The sequence below is a fragment of the Apostichopus japonicus genome, chromosome 1 (assembly GCF_037975245.1).
Source record: "Apostichopus japonicus isolate 1M-3 chromosome 1, ASM3797524v1, whole genome shotgun sequence".
NCBI classification, from domain to species: Eukaryota; Metazoa; Echinodermata; class Holothuroidea; order Aspidochirotida; family Stichopodidae; genus Apostichopus; species Apostichopus japonicus.
This window is the reverse complement of record NC_092561.1, coordinates 18,577,919-18,602,963: the sequence shown is the minus strand read 5'-3', so window position 1 is coordinate 18,602,963 and position 25,045 is coordinate 18,577,919. Positions and strand designations below refer to the sequence as shown.

The window sequence follows — 25,045 nt, the reverse complement described above, 5'->3', positions numbered from 1 at the left end:
GTTTTCGTAGAGTGGGAGAAAGGGGTTTTTTTTTGGAGGGGGGGGGGGAGGGTTGATAGCACTTTATGTCGACTGGAGGGTTGTAAGACATTTTGGTTAAATGTGTTCTAAGTTGCAAAATTGTGTTATATTTGCAATTTTTGAAATAATGTTATAGAAATTTCGACTGTTTAGGTTACTTAACGTATATAGGAGTTATAAAGTTATGTACTGTGCAATACTTTTTTGTCGGTGATAGAGGGGCAGGTGGTGAAGCTGAGCCCTACAGCGTTTATTTTGGGAGTAGAAAAGAGGACTAAAGCCCTGCTATGAGTATACGTTGAATTTGTGCCTCTGTTAGTAGCACAGGCATTAACGTGTTGTGCACATTCTGAAATCATCCATTAACCTCACTAACTTTAAGACTATATCATGTCAATTTCGTGTTTTGGTTTAAATGCTGCCTGTTATTACATCATAGCAATGCGCTTATTCACTATCGAACGATGACGCCTCTGGTGTATAAGCTCTTGCCCACATCTTCTTGTGGAGACTGTATCCATTGTATGACTTTGCAAAACAGAGCTGCTTATGTGTATGCTAAAGTAAGTCTATATATATCGAAGAGACTGCTAGAATATACAACAAACAACCACTCGTATGCATGGGCGTCAGCAGGTTTCAGAAAGTGAGGGGGACACTATACTATCAGAGCCTTATATACAGAGAGTTGCGACAACTCGGGTCCGGGAATTTTCGATCACGTGACCTCATGGCACCATTTTGGGGCCAACTAATTCTGGCCGTAAGATCGACAACAACGTACGTTCGAGCAGTCAACATCTGCGCTGCCATCACAGAATGTCTGGCTGTTCAGCGTGGGGCTGTTCGAATCGTCCCGAAAATGGGTCAAAGCTGTTCAGATTCCCAACAAACCCACATCGGAGGAAAACATGGGAGGCGAAAGTAAACAGCTTCACTGGAAGGCGAACTCCAATCACAAACTTTGCGATGTGAGTACTTCACCTAGGCCTAGTACAATGAACTAAGATTCGTAACACTAGGCCTAGCCTAGTCCATAACCAGGACTGTGGATTACACCACACAGTCCTAACAGCTATGTATGGTGCACTGTGCAATGTACATACACACATAGTTAACAACACAGAAAACAGAGCATAATTTTCAGGCATGAAAATGGTCTATTTTTAACAAGTTCTGATCAAGAAAGTTGCGATGTTGGGATGAGATCTGTTATAAGGTGCATAAAAATATCTCTGCAAAGTTTAGTGAGTATATTCCTTAAATTGAAGGCTCCAGCGTGGCAAGACAAATCGGGGATCTACGAAGCACAGTGTGCAATACAAAGCACCAAGGGCTAGCCTAATGAAAAACTGCTTGGCTCCATTGAGTCATGAGCTTGTTTGGATTATTATTTATTAAAATTTGGGTGGCGATCTGGCAGACCATTGAAATGATTCATCATTCTGCTTTGCACTTGATGATTTGAATTGAACTGGTCCAGAACTCCACTATCTTCTATGAAATAATATTGAAAAATTAGGTTACTAAAATATCACTGTAGGCTAGGTAAAAATATTTCCTAGAACATTGTGTCCTGTTAGAGGATAGCAGGTGAAACTGACAGAGTCAACTGAAAACCATAGGCCTAATTAGGCTCAGGAATCATGTTTGTCCATGTCATACAAAGGTACGGTATACAGATCCTAATTCATATTCTTACAACCGGGCAGTTCCAAGCAAAAGAGGACATAACCCAGGAAATTCAATTTGACTGAGCCTAGGCCTAGCATTTTACCGTGGTTGGCGGGCAACTCCCCCCGGCAATCCCCCCCCCCCAAAAAACGACTCTAATTTTCGACTTTTGACAACATATTTATGCTTCTGTTGGGGGGAGGGTTGTCCGGGGGGTGTTGTCTGGTCACGATTACCTTATCCATTAATAATAGAAGCCCATGCCTAGTAATAGAGGCACAATTGGTATTTTGAAGAATTTCTGACTTTTTGGATCCTATAGTATATATAGATGCAGCTTTTTCAAGTTATTAGACATAAAATTCGTAGATAAAAGCCTGACTCTCATACAAAAATATTCTGAAGTAGATCTTTTCAAATTCCAGCAGCAGCTTAGTTCTCATAACGCTGAAATATCCTACTCACATATACCATATGTTTGCGATGTGAGTTCCAGATTAGTGGGAGGGATTAATTCATTTTTTTTTCCGACGTGGCTGTTTATATCCGACCGACGAGACCAATTGTGATACCCCGAAACAATCCCCCTCCCCTGCCCCACATGTCACCTTTAACCCTGCGCTCTAAATTTTGTGGGACTGGAACACAGACAAAATGTGATTGGTCCATTTAGTTACCATAGCAATCAATTTTCAAAGACCTAGCTTCATGATTCTGTGCACCATGTCAGTACCAGTCACATGTCCAAATATCAACTTCATCAGCCATTGCTAGCTCAAGTTACAGTTAATTTCAATTTTGACCAATCACAGGCTTTGTTTGGTTACCATGGCAACAATGGAAGAATGTACATTATTCCGCAACTGTGCAATATGTGTTACAATATGATATATAACCAGTCATAATACAATTTTACCGTACCAGAATATCAACTGTTGAATTTTGACTTCCAAATGTGCCAACCTCATCCCCTTGAACTTGAGCGCAGCCAATCCCTCCCCCCCCCCTCCCTCCCGTTCGACACTCGACGCCCTACTTACACAGCCTCGGCGCATAAAAGCACCACAACATGAGCAGGCCAAAAATAAAACCCAGAATCCCGCTCACACTTCTACAATGCCATCGAAAAATTCCCCTATCCACCTGAACGCCCATTCCCACACATACTGTATGTTGCCCATTTGGCCCCAAAATGGCGCCCAAATTTCAGTTGTCGCAACTCTCTGTATATAAGGCTCTGTATACTATCTAAGCGGAGCGCCACCATTGGTTGGCGCGTAGCGTACCAGAAAATTTTGGGTACATAAGACCCCCTAGATCGCAGGAGACGGCCTTCCTGAGTCGTTTTTAGTTACATCAGAACCAGATCTGTGAGGAGAAATTTTGTCTCACAAAACTAAAATCCGACAGAAAGTACTGGTAGAAAGATGCCGTTCTGACACCAAGGGAGACGAATTACACAGCGTCCATCTCAAACGAAATATTGAAAAAGTGGCGCCGTCACCTCCGGGATGAGTGGAGTGGTATATATAATACATGCATGTAGGTGCGAGACGTCAGTTGTTATGTGCCCAGGTACTTTAATAATAATAATCAGAAAAAGGCACCGCGCGCAGAGCGTGTGTAGCGCCTAGCCGGCACTCAACAATAAAGATCTACCATATCCGGCGAATACATGTAGCCTTAATTACTTAACCCCTACACCCCTATTCGTCCGTCCAGTCCAAGGGACTGGAGGTAGTGATATGAACATAGTAACTCATCACCATCTACCTGTATGGCTTACCTAATCCCTTGGAACCCATACAAACAACATGTGTGCAAGATTCAATACACTTTCGAATGGTCTCCCCCCCCCCCCCCCCCGAACGAATTAAATGGGCAGATTTAGGATATTGGGAGAATGGGAGATAAATGACGGTGCAAGTGATAGATAGCAGGGGCCCAGGGAGTCCAGATTTCTTGACCTTAAATAGAAAATCGCGCATATGCATGTGATTTTTATTTAATAACTACTCTGAAAAGTGGGTGGGACAAATGATATGATATCCCCTTCACTTTTGAAAGAGGGGGGGGGGGTACATGTCCCCCCCGTCCCCCACCTGTTGACGCCCATGCTCGTATGAAAAGAGTGCACCCGTTTCAATAGGCATACCTTCAGCCATGTGGGCTTCTTGTCCCTATATCACTAGTGTGATTTTCAGTTGGCGTTCTATGAGTGTCATTCATTGATTGTTTGTATTTGCTGTATAGCCTATGAGCTTCACTGTTCTTCTTTGTTATGACTTTGCTTGATTTGCCTGTTAAAAATGATATAAAACATACCAAATACCGGAATGATTATCAAACAGTCAGTTTATGAGAGTGAGTACTCCGTTTTACATCATAATTCTTGCAAGAGGAATATCAGCTGTAAAACCATACTTTTTTTCAATCCGTGATTTATAGTTGGTGTGGTTCTGGCACTCTATTATCGTCTCTGGGAGAATTATACACGGATCGCTTGTATCCGTTTTCTTTGTCCCTTGTTAACTGCGTTTGGATTTTACCATATTACGCTTTTCAATGATGTCAGCGAAAGAGGAAAGATAACTTATGCATAACCTCATTTCATTACTTAAAGGGTCCGCAGCCAGTTACTGGATCGAAAAATGACGTCTGTATCGAATAATATATATGCGACTCTCTGTAACGGAAAACAAATACCATTACTCGGTCTAGGAACGTTTCAGGTAAGTTAGAAATTATTGTCATAATATTTCAGCTTTCTAATAACCTTTGTGTTATAAAAAAAAGTAACAAGAAAAGTAATGGTCTCTCTGCGCAAGACATTTGTTAAGGGTAGAAGACAGACACACAAAGCGAAAGCCAGTCGACAAAACATGACGTGCATAATTACCTGTCTAAAATTTGTCTTATTTAATTTTTTTCTGGGCGGACCGGTTGACCGGGTACCGTTCCTCTGTGAATACGGGATCAACGTAATTTTAATGTAGCACGCGTAACACAACACATAGTGAATCTTTCAAGTACGTTATCAAACGTCACATTTGCATCACCTAATGCATGTTATTTTTTTTTTTTAAATATTTGTTGTCTCTATGTCTTCATTTCTTAAAGTCGACATCTGACGATGTAAAAGAAGTGATTAAAACAGCAGTGGGCATTGGATACCGACATATTGATACTGCACGCGCATATCGCAACGAAACGGAAATTGGTGGGGCTATAAAGGAACTAATTGATACTGGTGTAATAAAGAGAACGGACATCTTCGTGACGACAAAGGTAGGATCATTATTATAGTTACATTTTAGTAGTATACTTCATTTCAAGGAAATGTCATATTTTGTTAAATCAAGATTAATGAGTATTTTCCCTCCTTATTTTTACATAACAAGATCTTGATTGTAAACGTTCAATGTGAACTTAACCGCGTTTGAGATATACTTTCCAAACAAAAGTCAATGTGAATTAAATTTGCATTAGGTCACATTTCATGCAGCGGGAAATTGCACTACAGTTCAAACAAAGAATCATCAATTAGCGTATATAGACCTGCACGCAGCCCTACAGCAACATCTACATTGAGAAGAAACAAACGGTTCTGCTATAGAGTGATCCATTGATAGTTACCTGCGTAACTTTGAAGAGAACAAAAACTTAGTAGGCTACGTTGAAAGTTTCGCACTATATACATTGAGTTCAGATCGAGTGGAGCCAAACAAAAACAGTGGCGTGGGTAGTGAGGATATTGGGGAGACACCCGGTGGGGTCTGGAAACCTTTCTCAGAAGAATGGATATGCCTGGTTGTATGTTAATTATTGTAGCGTTTCTAACAAATTTCATGGATTCATTTGGGACAACACCCAATTCAAGTGTTACTGGATAACTAAAATAACAATTATTAATTGGTTGACACTCATTTGATTGCTAAGAATATCCAAATACGTGATCCAGCAATGCCTTGGAATACATCCCTAGCTTATAGAGCCGACGGGAGCAGAAACATGCTCTTGAAATTACGTCTTGGTCCTAAGACTATGAATAAGGTATTATTCATTTCCTAAACAAACTGTCAGGTTTGACAGTCACTCGAAGCTGAAGATCAAGTTAAATAAGCATATGAACCTCTTCATGACCATGACGAAATGGTATAAGGTAAAGAATTTCATGAAAGTCAACCATTTACAAGGAATAACCACTTGTGTTTTAACCTATAGGATACAGTGGCCACATGTGCATGAATGCCAAGATACACAGCAGTAACACATTCAATGGACGCCTGTAATTCTTTGCTCATATGTGTGGAAACACTTTTAGATTGCATACTATTTTGCATTGATAGCTTCCAAATAGCAACGTTGATACCTTCCGTACATGTTGCGTGTTATCAGATATATCAGTGTGAATGTAATGTGTAACTGTAAACACTGACGTGTTACAGTACCAAACCTTTTAACGGAGAGCTTAGACTAATAACATATTTGTTGGCTACCAGCAATTCTTGAAATTAAGGACACCGCAAAGGTGTCCACGAACAGGTGTATTTCGCTGCAGCATAACAATTTGGACCTTTGGTAATAAACCGCTCATGCATCTGGAATATCAACGAACGAAATTAGCAGTGACTGATTTACAGTTTGAATCTGTCTTATTCATATGGTATTCTTCTTGTATTGATGACAGCTTCGAGGAACATTTCATCGGCCAGAAAATGTAGAACATGCCTTAAAGTTAAGCTTGGAGGCCCTTCAGTTGGAATATGTTGATTTGTATTTGATGCATTCACCGATGGCATTAGAGGTGAGTCAATAATAACGAAGTACACATGTCATGGAAACAATCCAACATATAGAAAATATATATATTTCTACTTTTTAATTTTGTCTGATTGGATGAGAAGTTGTTCACGAATCCACCAAACACTAAATCCACTAAACAATGTTGTAGTTACAGCAATTGACAAACAAAAATATTGAATGTTGTCTCTTTTTCCTTTTAAGAAAAGAGAATATTACTTCCACAAACCAAACATCTTCAACCAACGTCAGTGTACTATTTTGTACAGAGATGTTATTTTCATTAAAGTTCCCAATTAGCCACATGAACTAACGGCTGTATCTCGAAAGACGAAACTTTTTAGCACGAATTTAGCCAAGTAGGAATATCCATGTAGTTGTAAATTACAATCTCAAAATTTGGGTATCACCGGTTGGCTCATCAAGATTGAATTACATCAGACGTGGAGTTTACTGGCCTCATGTTCTTTGGCATTCTAAGTAAATGCATTTTACACATATTCATATTTTACACAGTTCATTCAAACAGTTAATACTACCTATATGAAGCTCTCAGAATTTTCTTGTTAGGCATGTGCACACGAGCCAAAGAGCAGTTTTCTTTTCTTTGAATTTAAATTTGCAGCAATATTGTTCAACAAACAACTTCAGCAACCGGGGTAACTTATTAAGTTTAACAAATTTTGTTCATCTGTCTTTTTGGTACATGCACAAATGTGCACAAGTTTGATTCGTGTACGATCCATTGACCATGTGACCTTTGCTGACTTACATTAATTATTACACTGTACACTGGCGAAAACTGTTATCCTACATAGGTTGGTGGTCATTTTGGTGTTCCCTTAATGACCAAAATGTTATTAATAGTAGTATAGTAGTAAGTTGAGTCTCGTCTATCCGACATGCTTTTGTTTATAAATCACTTAAAGGACATGGTCCAATGTATATTTCTGACTTATTACATATTTATGTCCCCTCTCGTAATCTAAGATCCAGCTCTCAATTTTTATTATCTGAAATTAAGTCCAAACATTCTTGGGGGGATAGGTCATTTATTGTTTCTACCCCTCGCTTATGGAACCAACTTCCCTTAAAAATCAGAAAAACATCTACTCTCTCTAACTTTAAGAAGAGCATAAAATCCCACTTAATGACAAAAGCTTTTATATGATCTTATACCATTAAGTTTTTCTTCTGTCATTGTTTTGTATTATTCTGTATTATTTGTATCATTTCTCATTGTCATTTGCGCCATGAACATTCTTTGAGTGGTGTGTGCGCATTATAAGTCTTATTATTATTATTATTATTATGCTCCGTGATAAATCTCCGACACGTATCACGATCTTGCGCAAGATTTATTGCTTCCTCGAAACCGTTAATGTTAACGTCCCTAAATTGCGACTTTATTTTTCCAAGCAAGGTTGTCACGAGCCTTCCTACTGGTTTAGCAGTATGTATCAATGCTTCTCTTAAAGCAACCTTTACTGATGCGTCCTCCTGGAGTCTTGCTACATGACCGAAAAATCTCAATCTTCTATGTGCGACTATGGATCACCAAGGTGTTTGGTTGGTTTCATTGTAGAGCTCACCGTTTGATAACCAATTGTTGTTGGTCCATCTAATGTTGAGAATATTACGAAGTAGTCTCCTTTGAAAAGTGACAATTTTAAAATGTTGTTAGTAAAGCAAAATTGGCATCCTGACCCTTGGTCCTTTTACATCATCTATCACTGAGGCATTGCGTCACATAAAACAAAGCAGACCCACCAAACGTGAAGTCCATCAGCGTTACGGTTAAGGAGTAGTCTGGGATGTGCAAAGTTTGGCGATGTTTGACATATAACCTCCTTGGATCATTTGCACAACATTTGATATTTTACGTTGTTTGGATAGTTTCGGCGATTTCGTCAATTAGTCTCCTTGTTTTTAAATTTGACCTTTGACCTCAGAGTTGTGATCTTATGATGTCATAAGGCACACAGGCAACACAACAGCTGCCCAGGCATATAACCTCTTGGCGTTAGAAGTCCATCCCCAGTTGGTATTACCGAAATGCTTTTTTTCACCAAAATTGGTACAGTTTGACCTTTGAAATTTTTCATCATGTGACCAATGGCGATTTACATTATTATTTCACTTTAGACAGGTAGAGTATAGCACACTGCTTGGTTTTGATGGTTTCGTTCATATTATCATTTTTTAGTATATTGTATACGTGTAATGTTCTATTTATTTTTATTTGACCCTTGAACTTTGACCATTTACTACATCCCATAGCCTTGTATGGAAGTCAGTCTGAAGTAAATTGGTTTTACGGTTTAGAAAGAGTTTTTGGCACATGTTTAGTTCTTCCGGTGTTATCGTCACCCCATAGGGTTCCCACTAGGTCACAAGACACCAATTTCAGTTTACTGCCTGAATGAGTGAGGTGAGTAGCAATTTATTTGCCAGTACACAACGTGGAGGGTTGAGATGTATCTAATCAGTTAATTATATTTCAACCTATTGTGCGCCTATCAGTGAGTAAATGAAACACTTTGTCCATATCTCACTTCTCGGGAAGAAGAATACGTTGTCGCTGAATGACTCCGATGATCTTGAAACTGAGTAGTGTTCAGTTCGAATATAATCTGCATTTTTAATTTGACCTTTGTGTGATTTACTATTGAATAGTACAGAGGGGACGATGCTTTTTGGCCAACAAGAGAAGATGGTACGTTGGCTCACGATGACATCCACTTTGTAGAGACTTGGAAAGTAAGTCTGGCTCAGTGAAACATTTCTTGAAATAATAATGAAGCATCACTATTATAACGGGTATAAAATTAAGCGGCCCATGAAGTTAGTTTCTATCGTTGCATCATTATAATCTTGTCTACAATTCAATCTAACTACCAGCTTGGTTTGTTTAAGACTATTTGAATGATGTTATATACAGTACTATTTATATGTATGTTTAGCATTATAGCCAAGGCAAAGATCCAGGTACCTTTACTTAGAAGGTAAGTGAAAGAAAAACTAAAGGTTTTTGCTAAAAAATCTTGATATAAATGATTTTATTAGATAAGTTTTTTATTAGTTTCCCTGCCCTTCCCTGCACACAAAACACATACTATCCACCTTCAAAATCAAAACCAATGTCTGTCGTGACTTCGTTTGTTGCCTTCATGTCAGGCCTCGAGGCCCCAAGAATAGGTAAATTCATTAAACAGTGAATATTTTCTTCTTTATGTTTCCGTAAGTCTAAAGCTGAGTTGGACAGTAAAAAAACGGAAATTGTGTATTCTTCATTGGCAGGCAATGGAACCTCTTGTTACAAAAGGTCTCACAAAATCGATTGGCGTGTCAAACTTTAACGGTCAACAGCTCAGTGAGATACTGAAGATCAACAAAATACCTTGTGTTATGAATCAGGTATGTTTCTGTTAGACGTTAAAAATATGCCTCCATTACCGTTACCATATTTGATGTTTAAACATATAAGTGACGAATGATGTTGTTGTTTATGATGATGGAGAAGACCATAAATATAATGACGATGATGAAGAAGATGGCAAATGGTGACCACGACTACTATGCTGATGAACATAATTACACTTTATCTTCCCCAAACTTACAATATTAAAATAATTTAAAATATTATATATATATATATATATATATATATATTTATATATATATATATATATATATATATATATATATATATATATATATATATTTATAAATATATATATATATATATATATATATATATATATATATATATATATATATATATATATATATATATATATATATATATATATATATATATATATATATATATATATAATACTTTAAATATTTCTTTCTTTGGGATCCAGATTGAAAATCATCCATTCCTGGGCCAAAAGGAGTTAATCGATCTTTGCAAGTCAAATGATGTAATGGTGACTTCATATTCACCACTCGGAGCTCCAGACAGACCTACCCGAAAGCTAGGAGTGAACGATATACAAATGTATGATTAAATCACAGTCTGATTAAACTTCATTTATTTATGCTCATAAATTGCTAAAGTTAGTAGATCATGTGGTTTCTGCTGGTTACATTACAGCAATGTTTAGCTGCAGAATTAGTTTTACCTATAATAGTAATTGACATATGAATGGCGTAATAATCTATCTAAACTATGAATTTTAGCACCGGAGTTCTTATCTCTTACGACTGTTTATTAAGACTGAAACATGCACCATCCGTAGTTGCTCCAATCATGCACGAACAAGTTCATTTTGACGAAATCTCAGGATAACAGAACATCGGAATTATGAATATTTTGTATGATAGTTTTTCTTTTGAAACTGTTATTCTTGAACCAATTGAGAACTGCTTTAGTTAACAATAGACACATTTCTTCTGTTTCTTCCTTGCATGTCAGCTCTGTAGCGAACGATGCGGAAACATTCCAAGTGAACTCTCTAATTAAGGAGATAGCCAAGGCGAGAGGATGCTCTGCCTCTCAACTGCTTATTGCGTATAATCTTAACCAAGGAATGGCCTGCATCCCTAAGAGTAGTAATCCGATCAGAATGGAGGAAAACTACAAGGTACAATAACGTAAGGCGTATATTTGGCAACATCAAGTCCCCCAGATTGTATTATTGTAATCTAATGTAATGTAAATATAGTGTTGTACAGCGTACTACGCACGATGCGTGTGCGCGCTTTACAGACGATACATAATATACTATACAATTTAACAGTGATCCCATAACGGACTTTTTTCAAATTGTTGGGCCGTGGTCAAAAAGGACAGCCTGTGGGTTCACTTTTACGTACTATATAGAAAGTAGGCTTTAATATTGCTTTTTTATCTCATCTCATTAAACAAACATTCTTTAAAATGTTGTTTGGTACAGGCGCTCAAAGTGTCCCTGACGGACGATGATATTCGACGGATGGATACACTAGCGTGTAACTTCAAAGCCTATCCATTCAAACTGTGAGTATTAATGTACAGTAACAAAAGCTATTACATAAAGCTGGCAAAGTATTATAACTGGAATGGAAGAAAAAGAAGCTGATGAATCAGTTGATGTTCAATTAAAAATAACATACATACAATAACATATAATAATGAGTAACTAGACAAAAAAACCGAGCTATCCAATTATTTTACTCCACGTTGACGTAACATAACTCAAAGCTAAAAATATTCAAAACGGTTGAAAACTTTTGAAATAATCTTTACTGCTGAAGAGAAAAACAAATAAAGAGTTGGATCACATTGACCTATCAATCTACCGTATTTTATGTATAATCCCGTCTTCAGGGATCCTTGATATATTTTAATAAGAATACACATAACTAACTATAACATCCATAAATTGATTTATTTTCCCTTCACAGCTGGGAAAACCATATCCACTATCCATTTACGACCTCACACAAAGAAAGTCCTGCGTCGTCATAGACATGCTAGCATAATCGATCATGAAGCCCTAGCATAAATGTGATGTTGGTGTGCAACATGAGAGCCTTTTACACCGGTAATGGAGGACACAGTTTATCTCATGGAAATTTTAATGGATTCAAAATGATATGTCGATCCTTTTCACCCCGAATCTCATACTTATCCAAAAATGATATAGTTTATGTGATAAATAAAACATTTACTTAAAGCAGTACTTGCTCTGTGGTGATTTTAAATGTCCAACGATGACAAGAATTGTCGCATAAGGTTACGTAAGTTTCACGACATTTCAGATAAATAATGCTAACATGCAACTGTGAAGAACTTAATCGCAATAGATATGCAAGTATACGCTTGATTATTTATTACTTTGCAGCTCGGTGATTGGTCACTTTAGAACAAGACTATCAGGGGCGTATCCAGGGGGGGGGCGCAACAGGCGCGCGCCCCCCTATTGGCCGTCACCAATAAAAAAAAAGTTTAGCAAAAAGAAAAAAAAAATTGATGACGACCTTTATGTGAGATGTCGGTGATCGCTCAACCCCCCCCCCCCCCTCCCGTATGCTTTATTTTTTGTTTGCCATAAAAAGGTTCTGGCGAAGTTCGGCGGCTTAATAGTTTTAGAAACATAGATGGTAATTGTGTTTGTATTATCACTATAAACACTAAGTGACATGCAAGCCATACTGAATTGTGCATTTTGTGTCCATATTTACTGGAAATGTTGCTCATTATTAAGGTCGAAAAATGGATCACATATGGCCATGGGCGGCGATCCTGGGTGGAGGGGGGATATATCCCCCCATGAAAATGGGTGGAGGGGATGTAATGCACCATATCCCCCCCCCCCCACCAAATGCCAGGGATAAGAATATTTTCATGCCTACATTTATGCATCTTCGTTAATGTACGGCTCTTTTTTAGCTTCATTTCTCGCCTACCATAAACGCAGTGCGATCTTTTCAAATAAAGCGTCTTTATAAAGCAAAAATAGTTGACTGTAGGCTTCATTGGCCCTATAACAACAAAATGTATTATTGCGCCCACGGTATTGATATAGTACATATATGCACCCTCATAGTATTCATATAGGCCCTATAGTAGGCCTACACACGTACATGTTCCCTCGAACATCTGAGAATCTCATGTAACCATCAGGGTAATGCTTAATACACGTTTCACCTGGATGCCCTAGCAATCGGTACCTAGGAATGTAACTATGTGTAATTGTGTATTGCATGTGTATAGGCCTATAATAGCCTGCATGAGGCCATTTTCTTCATCGAATAATATAAAAGAGCTCTCGAACATTCTAACGTTGCGCCTGAAACAAGATTGACAGGGGCAATTTTCCCAAAATAACACCCGAAATTAAAAAAAAAAGTATTTTGGATCCTGATTATGAGATATTTCGGACATGACATCCCTATTTAAAAGTTGGGTATATGCCGCTTGGAAACCTCGGGAAGTGCCGTTTCCGGCCATCTAGAGGGTTTGTTAATCCCAAAATTTTCTTGTACGCTTCGCGCCAACTCATGGTGGCGCTACGCTTAGATAGTCAACAAGGTCATATCCCCCCCCCCCCACTCGGAAGTACGGATCGCCGCCCATGCATATGACACCATTTTGCATTTCATCCCTTCTTCGAAAGCAAAAATTGTACACCCCTCCCCTTAGACCCATCACCAGGACGGCGATCATTCATGCCTGGCGCCCCCCTATTGGAAAATCCTGGATACGCCCCTGACTATAAATATAAAGCTATATAGGCACATACAACGAACCACTATAACCTCCTTCGATTGATTGCAGGTTACACTTGTAGGTTGCAGTTTGCAGGTACACTTACAGGTAAACACATTTCAGAGCCCTAAAACAACGGTAACCATTACAACATTTATCATCAGAAGAAGAATGAACATAACGATAATTATAGTCACGAATATGGTTGTACAGGTTATTGGTCGATCCATCTTTCTTTAAATTATAGGAAGGGCATCAACCTGCTCATATTGTAAATATTGTATTTAAGTTCAGGCACTAACCACATCAGTTTGGTGTAACGGTTTCTGTGAAGTGACGTTTTATTATCATTTCAACTTTCATTTCTGTGCTCAGCTGATGGTGGTCATTTTCAGGGGGTCATGCATGTTACCAAGCTATCCATGACACTTATTACGTAACCGCACTTATCTATGATACTAATTGCTTAAACTAGGAGCATCGCTTAACGTTTTTATCAAATAAAAGGTTTCGATTTATTACTAAGATATGTTTCGTCCTGATATGGGATAATATAACATATAATTACATCAAGTCTGTAATTTTCAAACAGGTTATTTTCCTTTTCCTCTTATTAAAATTTGCTGATGTAACCAATCAATCAATGTACTAACCAGTGGCGGAGCTAGGGGTATTGGTCAGGGGGGCAAGAATGGTCTGTAGGGGCGCTTTCGACACTATCTAAGCGGAGCGCCACCACAGGTTAGCGCGGAGCGTATAGACAATTGTTGATAAAGATACTCCCTTTCCGGGCCTTGCTAATTTGCAGATAAACGAAGAATAAATAGGTGTCATCGCCATTTTGTCAGAAAATTACACCAACAGAATATGACAAATGTCAATAGGTATTTGAGAGCGTCATGAAAAAGTCAAAAATCGCGAATAAGTAAAAGTAGTAAAAAGCTGAAAAGGGCGCCCGCAGTCAATTTGAGTCCGTTAGGGGGGGGGGGGCATCCACCCCCTGACTGTATGGACGTTCCGACACTGGTACTAACAGCTTTCTTACCGAGTCTGTTATAATGATCTGCAGCAGTATGCGATACTTTTCATTGCAAGTTCAACTTTTAATCGCCGCTTCAGTTCAGTGACACAGCTTATTTTTATTACCCTTGAGGTAAAGACTAAAGTTCAGTTTGTTGATTTAATGAGGGTGGTGTTAGATATACCACAAGAATTAAGATTAAATAATTGTTTACTGAACTGTATAAGATCTTTTCGGTATCAATATGATTGTGTGAAAGCTGGAATTAACTTGCCATGGACTTTGCCAACCTTTACCATGCAGAGAAGTTGAAGGTTTAACAGAGTACGTGGCAAAGTAATAAATCACGTCAGTATTCTTTAATCAAAGTAATAAAGCAGTGAACAAGTCGTTATATCGTATTAATATGGTTTTAAAAACTAGTCGTTTATATCTATAAATATGAATGATTGTTACTTAATATGTGAAAGTATTTTGTGAGTACTTAGCTGGCTCAGACAGAGTAATACAAAGATACATCCCAACGCAAAATGCTGTCTCAATGGTCAACTTTGCTTTCTTCATCCCAAACCTTCCCCCTCCACCTCCCCCTCCCCTCTCCCTCCCCTCCCTTCCCCTCCCCTCCCTTCCTCTCCCTCCCCTCCCTTCCTCTCCCTCCCCTCTCCCTCCCCTGCCCTCCCCTTCCCCTCCCCCTGAAATTCAAATGTGCCCTGTTTTATTTTTAAAGAACACCTGTGTTGCAAAAATTAAGATCGTGTCGTAAAATTTTAAAATAGTTGATTTTTAAAATCGAATATTTCCTGAATTATTTATTTCATGTGGATCAAAATTTTGGTTTTTAGTATGAGTCGTACACATGAGGTATAGCTTTTCCTGATACATTGACACAAATTTAGAAAGAAAAATTGATAACGGTGAAGACTGTAAATATACTTGGTAAATTAACATTCTCGATCGCAGATTTGGTGTTATACATCAACATAAATAGCTCACGGTAATGCTACATTTATATTAGTTCATTTATCAATTTATACAATTGTCAATCTGTCAATCTGATTGCAAATATCAATTGAGAGATTATACCAATTACTATACTCTCTGCTCAATACTTCGACCAGATTCAACCACCAGATTGACAATAACAACTTCCTAAGCACGCAGACGGTTTCCTTTAGTTTAATGATATGTAGCTTGAGTAGTCCACAAATGAGGTCAAGCTTGAGTAAATATTTACAGTAAGGACACAGTCCAAATTATAGTTAAACGTAGTAGGCTTATAACGTATGTTAGCGCCATATAGCTCTGGTTCGACTTATTGAGTGCCTTGATCGTAACGGATACGTTCAACTAAATCACAACGCAGGTGAGTTGAGTTAAATTTTCCCGACGACTTTGAATATATTTTGCAAACATTCTGACGAAGCAATTCAGAGTTGTTATTTATAGTACGATCTTCAACCTAATACAACCTACTTGAGCTAGATGTTTTAGTTATACCAGTAGGACTGTGCAGCAGGTAACCCTATGCACACAATATCAGCTCTATGTTAACACTAGGTAACTACATACACGTTAAGCTTATATTGATGCTAAAAGCAACGTTATTTTACGTTGCAGCAACCTCCGTATACGGTTTAAACTCCTCCCCTCTCAACATAAATCTTTCAAATACTTATATGGACTGCTTTATTTTCGAACTGATGTGGAGTATAGCGTAAGAGGCAAGCGTGGTCCGGGCCATTGAAGGAAACAGAGGTGTACAAAACTGAAGACCTATACAGTAAAAAGAGCTCTATGAACGAAATGACTCTATGTTTTTATAAGATCAAAACGGAAGGTCTTGCATAACCAAGAAATACGTGATTGCTTAACCATAATAACTAGTTACGCATGCAACTGAACACCTTAATTGCATTTCATTTGCGTATTGATAAAAGTAATATAATCTTGTATATTGATACAGTACTATTGATTTTGTGTGGTTAATTTTACTTTTGCTCACAAAGCACGCTTGGATGGTTTGACCTCTTTCTATGCAAGATAAAAAATAGTATACCCGTTAGCAGCAATTAGCCCTTCATTGTTATTGGCACTTCATTGTTACTGGCACGTCATTGTTAACTGGTCCTACGTATAGCCTGAGATAAACATATGCAAAGCAAATAGCACGTTTGATTTAGTGTGTGTCAGTGAAACTTAGCGTCGAATTAATTTCATTGACGGCGTTTCGTTTCATCTTGGTTGTTTGATTAATACATTTATTGATTTGTCGTGTTCTAGTTTAAAATGACCGGAAACAGTAAGAACACTTTCATCACCTTCTCTGATGGGAATAAAATGCCTGCTATTGGTCTCGGCACATGGCAGGTAAGTCCTGGTTAATATTATAGTATAATAACAACATCTGATAGAAAACCGCTTCATCGTGACCGGAACGAAAAACGGTAAAGATTGGATGTATTTGTTTGATTAATACATTTACTGATTTATCGAGTTCTAGTTAAAATGACGGGTTCTACTTACAATGTATCATCTTGTAGTCATGACAACTAACAACTTTGGCGGAATTAAACCATTGAACCATTTAACTCTTCATTATATATAGAATACATCTACTTTTAGATTACTCTTTCGAGGGTTTTTATGCTCATTATTGACAATGTGGAGATAATGCCATGATCATTAAGACATCCTGTCACAGTACACATGATAAATATCTAGCTTAATAGCACCGAGACTTTTAAGGAGTTTTAAGCAGTCCCCATAATATCAGTCTACATCGGGATTCCAGGGCAAATTTTCTAGCCACGGCGATTTTGGCCGTATCTGACTTGCTTAAATCGAAGGTTTTCATAATAATCTTTTTTTTTTGTCGGTTTTATAATTGTAAACATGATTCAAATTTCTTCATAAATTCTTCATAATATATCATCTCATCTGTCTTCTTCTTGCCTAGAGGCAAATAAGGCCTCAACAGAGCGTCTCCATTCATCTCGGTCGGCAGCTGCGTTTCTGGCCTCATTCCAGGATCGCCAACCAGCCCTCTCTCTCTCTTTGTCTACTTTCCTGCGCCATGTTGTTTTTGGTCGCCCTCTCTTTCTCCTGCCCTCTGGTGCCCAAGTCATGCTGATGTTGCGGCGTTGTTGGGGTTTTGGCGCAATATATGCCCAATGAATTTCCATATTTTTTTTCATTTTTTTCCCATCATATATATTCCATATTATCTCGAAGAACCAATTTACTGACAATTTATCTATTCAATGCCCACTAGCCGACGCTACCATGGATTACCATTATCCTGTTACAATTCACAATATTATCATCTTAATTTAAGTCTGAACCAGGTGAAGTACAGAACGCAATCAAGGCCGCTGTCAAGTGCGGTTACCGACATATCGACTGTGCTTACTTCTATCGAAATGAAAACGAAATTGGAGAAGCTTTGGCCGAACTTTTCAAAGAGGGAACTGTCAAGAGGGAGGAATTGTTCATTACCACTAAGGTATATTACACAACTGTTTTATTTTGAGTATTTGATTTTAAAAGATGTCAAGATATCATTGGCCTGAACAGGTCAACTGTCCAACTGTCCAATTGTCCAACTGTCCATCTGTCCAACTGTCCAACTGTCCAATGCCCAGATGGAAGTGATCTCATCTGAACTGTGACTTCTTCATGGCAGTGGTTAGATTTTTTAATTAATTAAAACAATAATGAATAACAATGGAAAGAGCAAACAAAGTTTTGACTCGAATAAATGACCTAAGATTACCAACCATGTGCTCTTTCAACTGAGCGGTCAGCCGTTAGCATTGCTGCTAAAAAGAACATAAGCAAATGAATAACGGATTTCTGACTGGGAAATTTAAGACTATGGAAAAGAGTAAAGACATGTCTTTTCCCTTTTTTGTTAATATTTTCTTAAAAAAAAAAAGAGTTTTGCTCTTTTCCAAAAAGAATCTGTAATTTGCTCTTTTCAAGGTTAGTACTCCAAACAACTGACAAATTGTTTTCCCATCTTATGAATATTCTTCGAAACTCTGCAATGGGTATAGGTCACGTATACAATGACTCTTACAAATTAAAATGAATAAGTTTTATGATTGCTGGATATCAATATGGAAATTTGAATTTTGCTTTACAGCTTTGGGCAATTTTCCACCGTCCTGACAGAGTCGAATACGCCCTGAACCTCAGCCTGAAAGCTCTGAAGTTAGACTACGTGGATCTATACTTGATGCACTCTGCAATGGCGTTCCAGGTAATTAATACTATACGGTATGAGTAATATCTGCCATCACGCAGCTGCTATAACCTTTGAGTAACATGTTGCGCTAAACTGTAGCTTGGATAAACCCAATGTTGTGTTTTACAATTGTATATTCTTCACATGATCAGTTTTGTGATTATTGGTCGTCTTTATTCCTTAGTTAATTTAACAGTTATCAGAATAAACGAATATGAATTAAGATGTTGGTCTGTTAGTTTTAATGACTATCCTTAAGAATCACACATGCAATAACACAGTGTACTCTAAACAGTCAATTCTACATTCAGCATAAAGGTGACGATATTATGTTCCCGGAACCAGAGGATGGAAGTCCTGGACTCGCAATCGATGAAACGATCCATTACTTGGACACGTGGAAGGTAAGAGCGAATCACGTGATCAGTCATGTGACCATCAAATTACCAGCTATTTTTCTGATTATCATGTAAGGTTACAGGGCATTTGACATCAGATAGAATATAAGCCAATACAAAGAGAAACATTTGAATGTCAGTGTGTGTTGATATGTAACTAAATAAATAAGGAGTTACTGTCTTAGAAAATATATTGGAATTTTCGGTCCCCCTGGGACGTTCGTCAGCAATACTTTGTAGTGCTATAAAAAGTACAACATATATGAAACTCCTTTGAACATAATTATACCATGGGAATGTACAGAAAAGGTGAAAAGGTAATCCCAATATCATTCAGTCATTTCAATATCTTTACTTTTCGACAGGAAATGGAAGGATTGGTTGCTAAGGGTCTCGCTAAGTCCATAGGAGTATCAAACTTTAGCAAAGAACAACTGGGAGAGGTATTGAGAGTGACAAAGATACCCTGCGTTAACAACCAGGTATGTTCCTTTTAAAGTTACCAAACATGAAACGTTCCACAAGAATAGGGTACGCAGTGATTTGATACAGAAGTCATTATGGACAAACTTCCACAACGATTGACCTTATGACGTAGAAGTACATATATATATATATATATATATATATATATATATACATATACATATATATATATATATATATATATATATATATATATATATATATATATATATATATATATATATAGGCCAATGGAACATGTAGAAATAAATATTCCGTTTCAGAATGACACATAGGTCGTTGGAAAACTAAAAATAGAGGGGTGGAGGGAGGAACAAATTCCGAAGACCAGTGGAACATGTGAGTTTCATTTCAGGATGCAAACCGTAAAATCACCTCATTATGTTCGTTTAAGGAGTTTAATGTTTTTCAATTACTATTTGTTTCGCAATTCCTAGTTACAGTTTTCTCAAATAAGGTCCCCTTTCACCAACAAAGGAACACTTAATTAAAAAAAAAATGGGGAAAGTCATCTTTCATTAACAACGAGTGGCACCAATTTATGATATGTATGGGCAACCTTTGAGGCTTGTCAGAAAACAGTTCTTCACGCCGTCCTACATTGTTATTGCTTGCATGGGTGTTCATTTAAATATAAAATGAATTGATGAATGAAGGGTTTATGCACAACCACTATCTAACGGACAATGCAAGATGTGCACGGATTAGCTGAAACCAAAATATAAATAAAGATATAAGAAAAGTTATATTAGTTGATGTTTGACTTAAAGCAGTATTCATTGTCAATATTCAAGAGAACATTTTTCCCATGTCTTTTAAAGGAACTAATTGTAGAAATAACACGGAGCTCTAGTGGAAGGGTGTTCCATAATTTAGGGCAACTCTTGGCAAATGAACGATCAACGAACGATCACGGACAAAGTGGAATTAAAGATATAACTTTAAAAAAAAAAAAATCGGCGCAGATCCATGTAGACGTTTGTAGACTATGGGGATGATTTTAAATAAATTATTTTAAAGTAGAAGGTACCGGTAGCGACACAAAATCCAACTTACTATAATATCGTTAACGCATTAGTTTACCTAATCAACGGATTCCATTTGCAAGTAGATGGAAAATTGGCTGAAGAGTCGAACTGAAGAAGGAAATATACTGTGGACTCTTTTTTATTGTATTAGAAAACTGATATTTGATGCTAAATAAACAATATGGAGAAAAAATGCTATGTCATTATAATGTGAGAAATAATCTCAAACCATGCATGTCTCGGTGAAGCTTGTAACTTTAAATACGTCCCATCCGCTATTCAATTGAGTTAAGGGTTCATGGTATTTCGCTCAATTTGAACAACTAGTTTTTTTTTCTAAGGCAAGCATGTTCCAGAATTCTTTTCTTATCTTTGGCTCAGTGTATTTACAATTTTAGTAGAAATTTAACATAACTTGGTTCGGAATTAACAACCAGTCCTGTGACATAACTCTGAACTTATGAGAATTATCATCAAAAGAAAGAGTTTCTACTCTCGACTACATATAATTTGTGCAAGTTTTAGCCAAAAAATTCTTAAGCTTTAAAGACTTTGGAAACTTACAATACGAAATCTGTTTTCTTTTTGATGAATATTTTTGCAATCTAATTTCTTTGTGGTCAGTCAAAATTTATAATGATATTTAAAAACACAGGAAACCACCAAGGTATAAAAAGCTGTTGCTGTATGCAAGATTTTTTTTCTCGGGATCACAATGTCGATCCTTACAATAATGTTTCTTTCCTAACTATTTGAATCAAGATTGAGAACCATCCATGTTTAAATCAAGAGGAGTTGATCAACTTTTGCAAGGCGAACAACGTATCTGTGACGTCATACAGTCCTATTGGATCACCTGACCGGTCATGGTAAGAGCAGGTCGATCATTATGAAAGGTTTTCAATGATATGCAATCATTTGTAATCCATTAAATTGCGTTTCGATTTCAATGGTGAATGAAAGGTGAATTGTAAATGTTGATGGTTTGCGTATGGTCGGTCGACCACTGCTCCGATATAAAGGCACATTGAAGGGTTCATTGAAAAAAAAGTTGATGTCCTTCACACATGGAGCGAACAGATCAAGCTGGCGTCGGATGACCTTTGGCACTGCTGTCAAGTTGGATCAGTGCAGAAGAGACAGAGACGTCACCAGTTAAACCTAAGCTAATTTTTTGTTGCAATTGTGTTTTTTGTTTATTGTAACTTTTAAAGTTCACTTCTGTCCTTTTTAGCTATAACTAAAGCATATCATTTTTTTCCACTCATATTTCTTCTTCTCCTGAAAGGGCTGCAGACAGCGACCCCAACCTGCGAGAGAATCCTGTCGTCATGGAGATAGCTAAAGTTAAGGGATGTACACCAGTCCAGGTATTGGTTGCGTACAATCTTATCCAAGGTCTGAGTTGCGTTCCAAAGAGCAGGTCAGCGGAGAGAATTGAACAGAACTTCCTGGTAAGAATGTTGAAGTTAAAATTATTTGTTAGAGTGAGCAGCAAAAACATAAACTGACATGCCTGCACAGTACGAAAGAAATGAGAACAAAGGAACAAGAAAAAAGCCATGATGAATCATTGGTTGCATTGATTTACAACATTGCTTACAAATGGAACAGTATGTTATTTTAAACATGCCAAAAATAAAAGTATCCAAATAAAGCAGTGAACGTTTTTACATAAAATCTTCCCCAATTGTTAGGTAAGTGGTCGTTTATGAAGTTCAAGTCTTACTGGCAACATGGAATCACATATCAATAAAATCGCAGCCAATGAAATTTTTTAAACATTGTTTTCTCTAAAAAATAACAGAATTTCTCAGACAAGTATAGTGAAGTTACCTGTCAAGTATGATGCTGCCCTCAACTTCAAAATCATACTGCAACATCGTAAAATACTGCTTTAGCGCCAACACTTTGTGGTCACACCTCGCTATGATAAATAAAGCCAGCCATATATGTCGCCCTGTAAATTTTAACTACTAATTTATGCAAGTAGTTTTCATGAAACTCGGGTTATTTACATTTTTATCTTTGCAAGAAGTGTGATCCTATGGAAAATATACATTAAATATCAATAATTCTAAATCAGTAACTATTAATTCATTTGTCAACTTTATTAAATATGAAATTACAAGAGCAAAATCTCAGCATAGCAACATATATTTTCGATAACTTTTCTTATAATTATTCCAATTTTTACACTTTCACTATTTATTGCTTATTCTTACTATTATCTCTTGTTTTAAATTTTGACTATCCCTGTTTTGTTTTTCCTCATGCTAGTCTCTTGACGTGAAACTAACTGATACAGATATTAAAAACCTGGATGAACTGCAGTGTAATTTCAGAGCCATACCTTGGGAATTGTAAGTGTTCTTTCATATTGTTTTCTCGGTCATTCCTTTCTTAGTGAGCCGAATTTGTTTAATTTCGTGTATTAATATTACGGCTAAATTCATTATCCGTTCCTCGACAGCGCCACCCTCTATCTTAAACATCTTATTTCTTCTAACTGTAGTAGCCAACGAATGGAAACGGTTATTATTTGTTAGCTGAGAGCTTCAATCCCCCTTTCCAGTAGAGTTCAATTAATGTAATGCCCTTGTACATGGGTTAACTGTAAGTGTTACGGGTTCGAGTAAGTGCTAATATTGCTAAACTTAAAACGCGTAACAAATTCCCCAATTTGGCAATGCAATAATTAATGTGTATATACATGTGTATCCTGAAGGAAATAAAATAAAGCCAAACGAACAAGCTACAATGAAAGCAAAACGATTAAAAAAGAACCTTGAATTTAGAGAAAATAGCTTGAATTGTTGTGTTGTAATTTAAACACACACAGACACTTGCTTACACACGCGCATACAGAGCATACTATTGAATACGGTGTAGTTTAGTAGATTTCTTAATAGCACTACCAACACTTAAAATATATCAATCACTCAACGCCTCATTTAATGTTTTATGCATTAATATCCATTTCATTTTGTTTTACTCTCTCTTTGTTTCTCAACAGCTGTGAACAACATAGATTTTATCCGTTTTAGACCAGCCTGAGAAGTAGTAAACCAGCCTGAGAAGTAGTAAGCCAGTCTGAGAAGTAGTAAACCAGCCTGATAAGTAGTAAACCAGCCTGATAAGTAGTAAGCTAGCCTTAGAAGTAGTAAACCAGCCTGGGAAGTAGTAAACCAGCCTAAGAAGAAGTAAGCCAGTCTGAGAAGTAGTTAACCAGCCTGAGAAGTAATAAACCAGCCTGAGAAGTAGTAAGCAAGCCTGAGAAGTAGTAATCCAGCCTGAGAAGTAGTAAACCAGCCTGAGAAGTAGTAAACCAGCCTGAGAAGTAGTAAACCAGCCTGAGAAGTAGTTAACCAGCCTGAGAAGTAATAAACCAGCCTGAGAAGTAGTAAGCAAGCCTGAGAAGTAGTAATCCAGCCTGAGAAGTAGTAAACCAGCCTGAGAAGTAGTAAACCAGCCTGAGAAGTAGTAAACCAGCCTGAGAAGTAGTAAACCAGCCTAAGAAGTAGGAAGCCAGCCTGAGAAGTAGTAAACCAGCCTAAGAAGTAGTAAACCAGCCTGAGAAGTAGTGAGCCAGCCTGAGAAGTAGTAAACCAGCCTGAGAAGTAGTAAACCAATACTGATTAGATAGATAGTTTCGGCTGTCTTTTTTTCATAATGGAGGGCGCAAGTCAAGTTTTTGATCAACGGAGAACATCTCAAATGTACAATGCTTCACTATAGCAAGTCTACTACTGAGTTTACGAAAGCGAATTGTAATAAGTCGATATTTGCGTATAGTTTTGGTTTTCTTTCGTAAACGTCAGTTGGTCTTTCATCCTCTAAACGCTGTAATACAATTTTGCTTTTGTACTACTCAAGTACTGCTGTTGGTCATATACCAACCATCGTAGGCCATTGTATTTACTAAGTCTACAGCCTATCGTATATTTTGCATATAGGCTATCATATATATTTGTATCTTAATCGGTATCTACAAAAAGGCTACATGTATTGATGGTTCTATATAGGCTATCGTATATATGTAGCCTATAGCCCATCGCATAAACTTAGCCTATAGCATATCGTATATATTTGTATATAGGCTATCACATATATTTGTAGCCTAATCGATACCTACAGGAAGGCCACGTGTATTGTTGGTTCTATAGG

General features: G+C 37.3%; 3 protein-coding genes across 3 annotated transcripts in view; all 3 read left to right on the top strand.

The window, feature by feature from the left end:
* The window catches only part of LOC139972117 (aldo-keto reductase 1B-like), a 40,435-nt gene that overhangs the window by 507 nt on the left and 14,883 nt on the right, over positions 1–25,045 (top strand). The window contains exons 2-9 of the mRNA XM_071979063.1: positions 17,001–17,087; positions 18,055–18,222; positions 18,865–18,981; positions 19,278–19,370; positions 19,730–19,846; positions 21,641–21,747; positions 22,167–22,332; positions 23,159–23,241. Coding sequence (XP_071835164.1) covers positions 17,007–17,087; positions 18,055–18,222; positions 18,865–18,981; positions 19,278–19,370; positions 19,730–19,846; positions 21,641–21,747; positions 22,167–22,332; positions 23,159–23,241 — 932 coding nt within the window. The 5' untranslated portion in view covers positions 17,001–17,006. The remainder of the gene's footprint in view (positions 1–17,000; positions 17,088–18,054; positions 18,223–18,864; positions 18,982–19,277; positions 19,371–19,729; positions 19,847–21,640; positions 21,748–22,166; positions 22,333–23,158; positions 23,242–25,045) is intronic.
* LOC139972125 (aldo-keto reductase family 1 member A1-like) lies at positions 4,347–9,276 on the top strand. Its single transcript, XM_071979075.1, has 5 exons — positions 4,347–4,427; positions 4,816–4,983; positions 5,635–5,748; positions 6,386–6,502; positions 9,175–9,276. Exons 1-5 carry the CDS (start codon positions 4,347–4,349, stop codon positions 9,274–9,276), a joined length of 582 nt encoding a protein of 193 aa, XP_071835176.1.
* Positions 7,144–12,838, top strand: LOC139969964 (aldo-keto reductase 1B-like). Its single transcript, XM_071975435.1, has 7 exons — positions 7,144–7,157; positions 9,180–9,258; positions 9,799–9,915; positions 10,368–10,504; positions 10,922–11,090; positions 11,403–11,485; positions 11,893–12,838. The coding sequence occupies exons 3-7, from the start codon at positions 9,802–9,804 to the stop codon at positions 11,954–11,956; spliced, it is 567 nt and encodes a 188-aa protein (XP_071831536.1). The 5' UTR covers positions 7,144–7,157; positions 9,180–9,258; positions 9,799–9,801; the 3' UTR covers positions 11,957–12,838.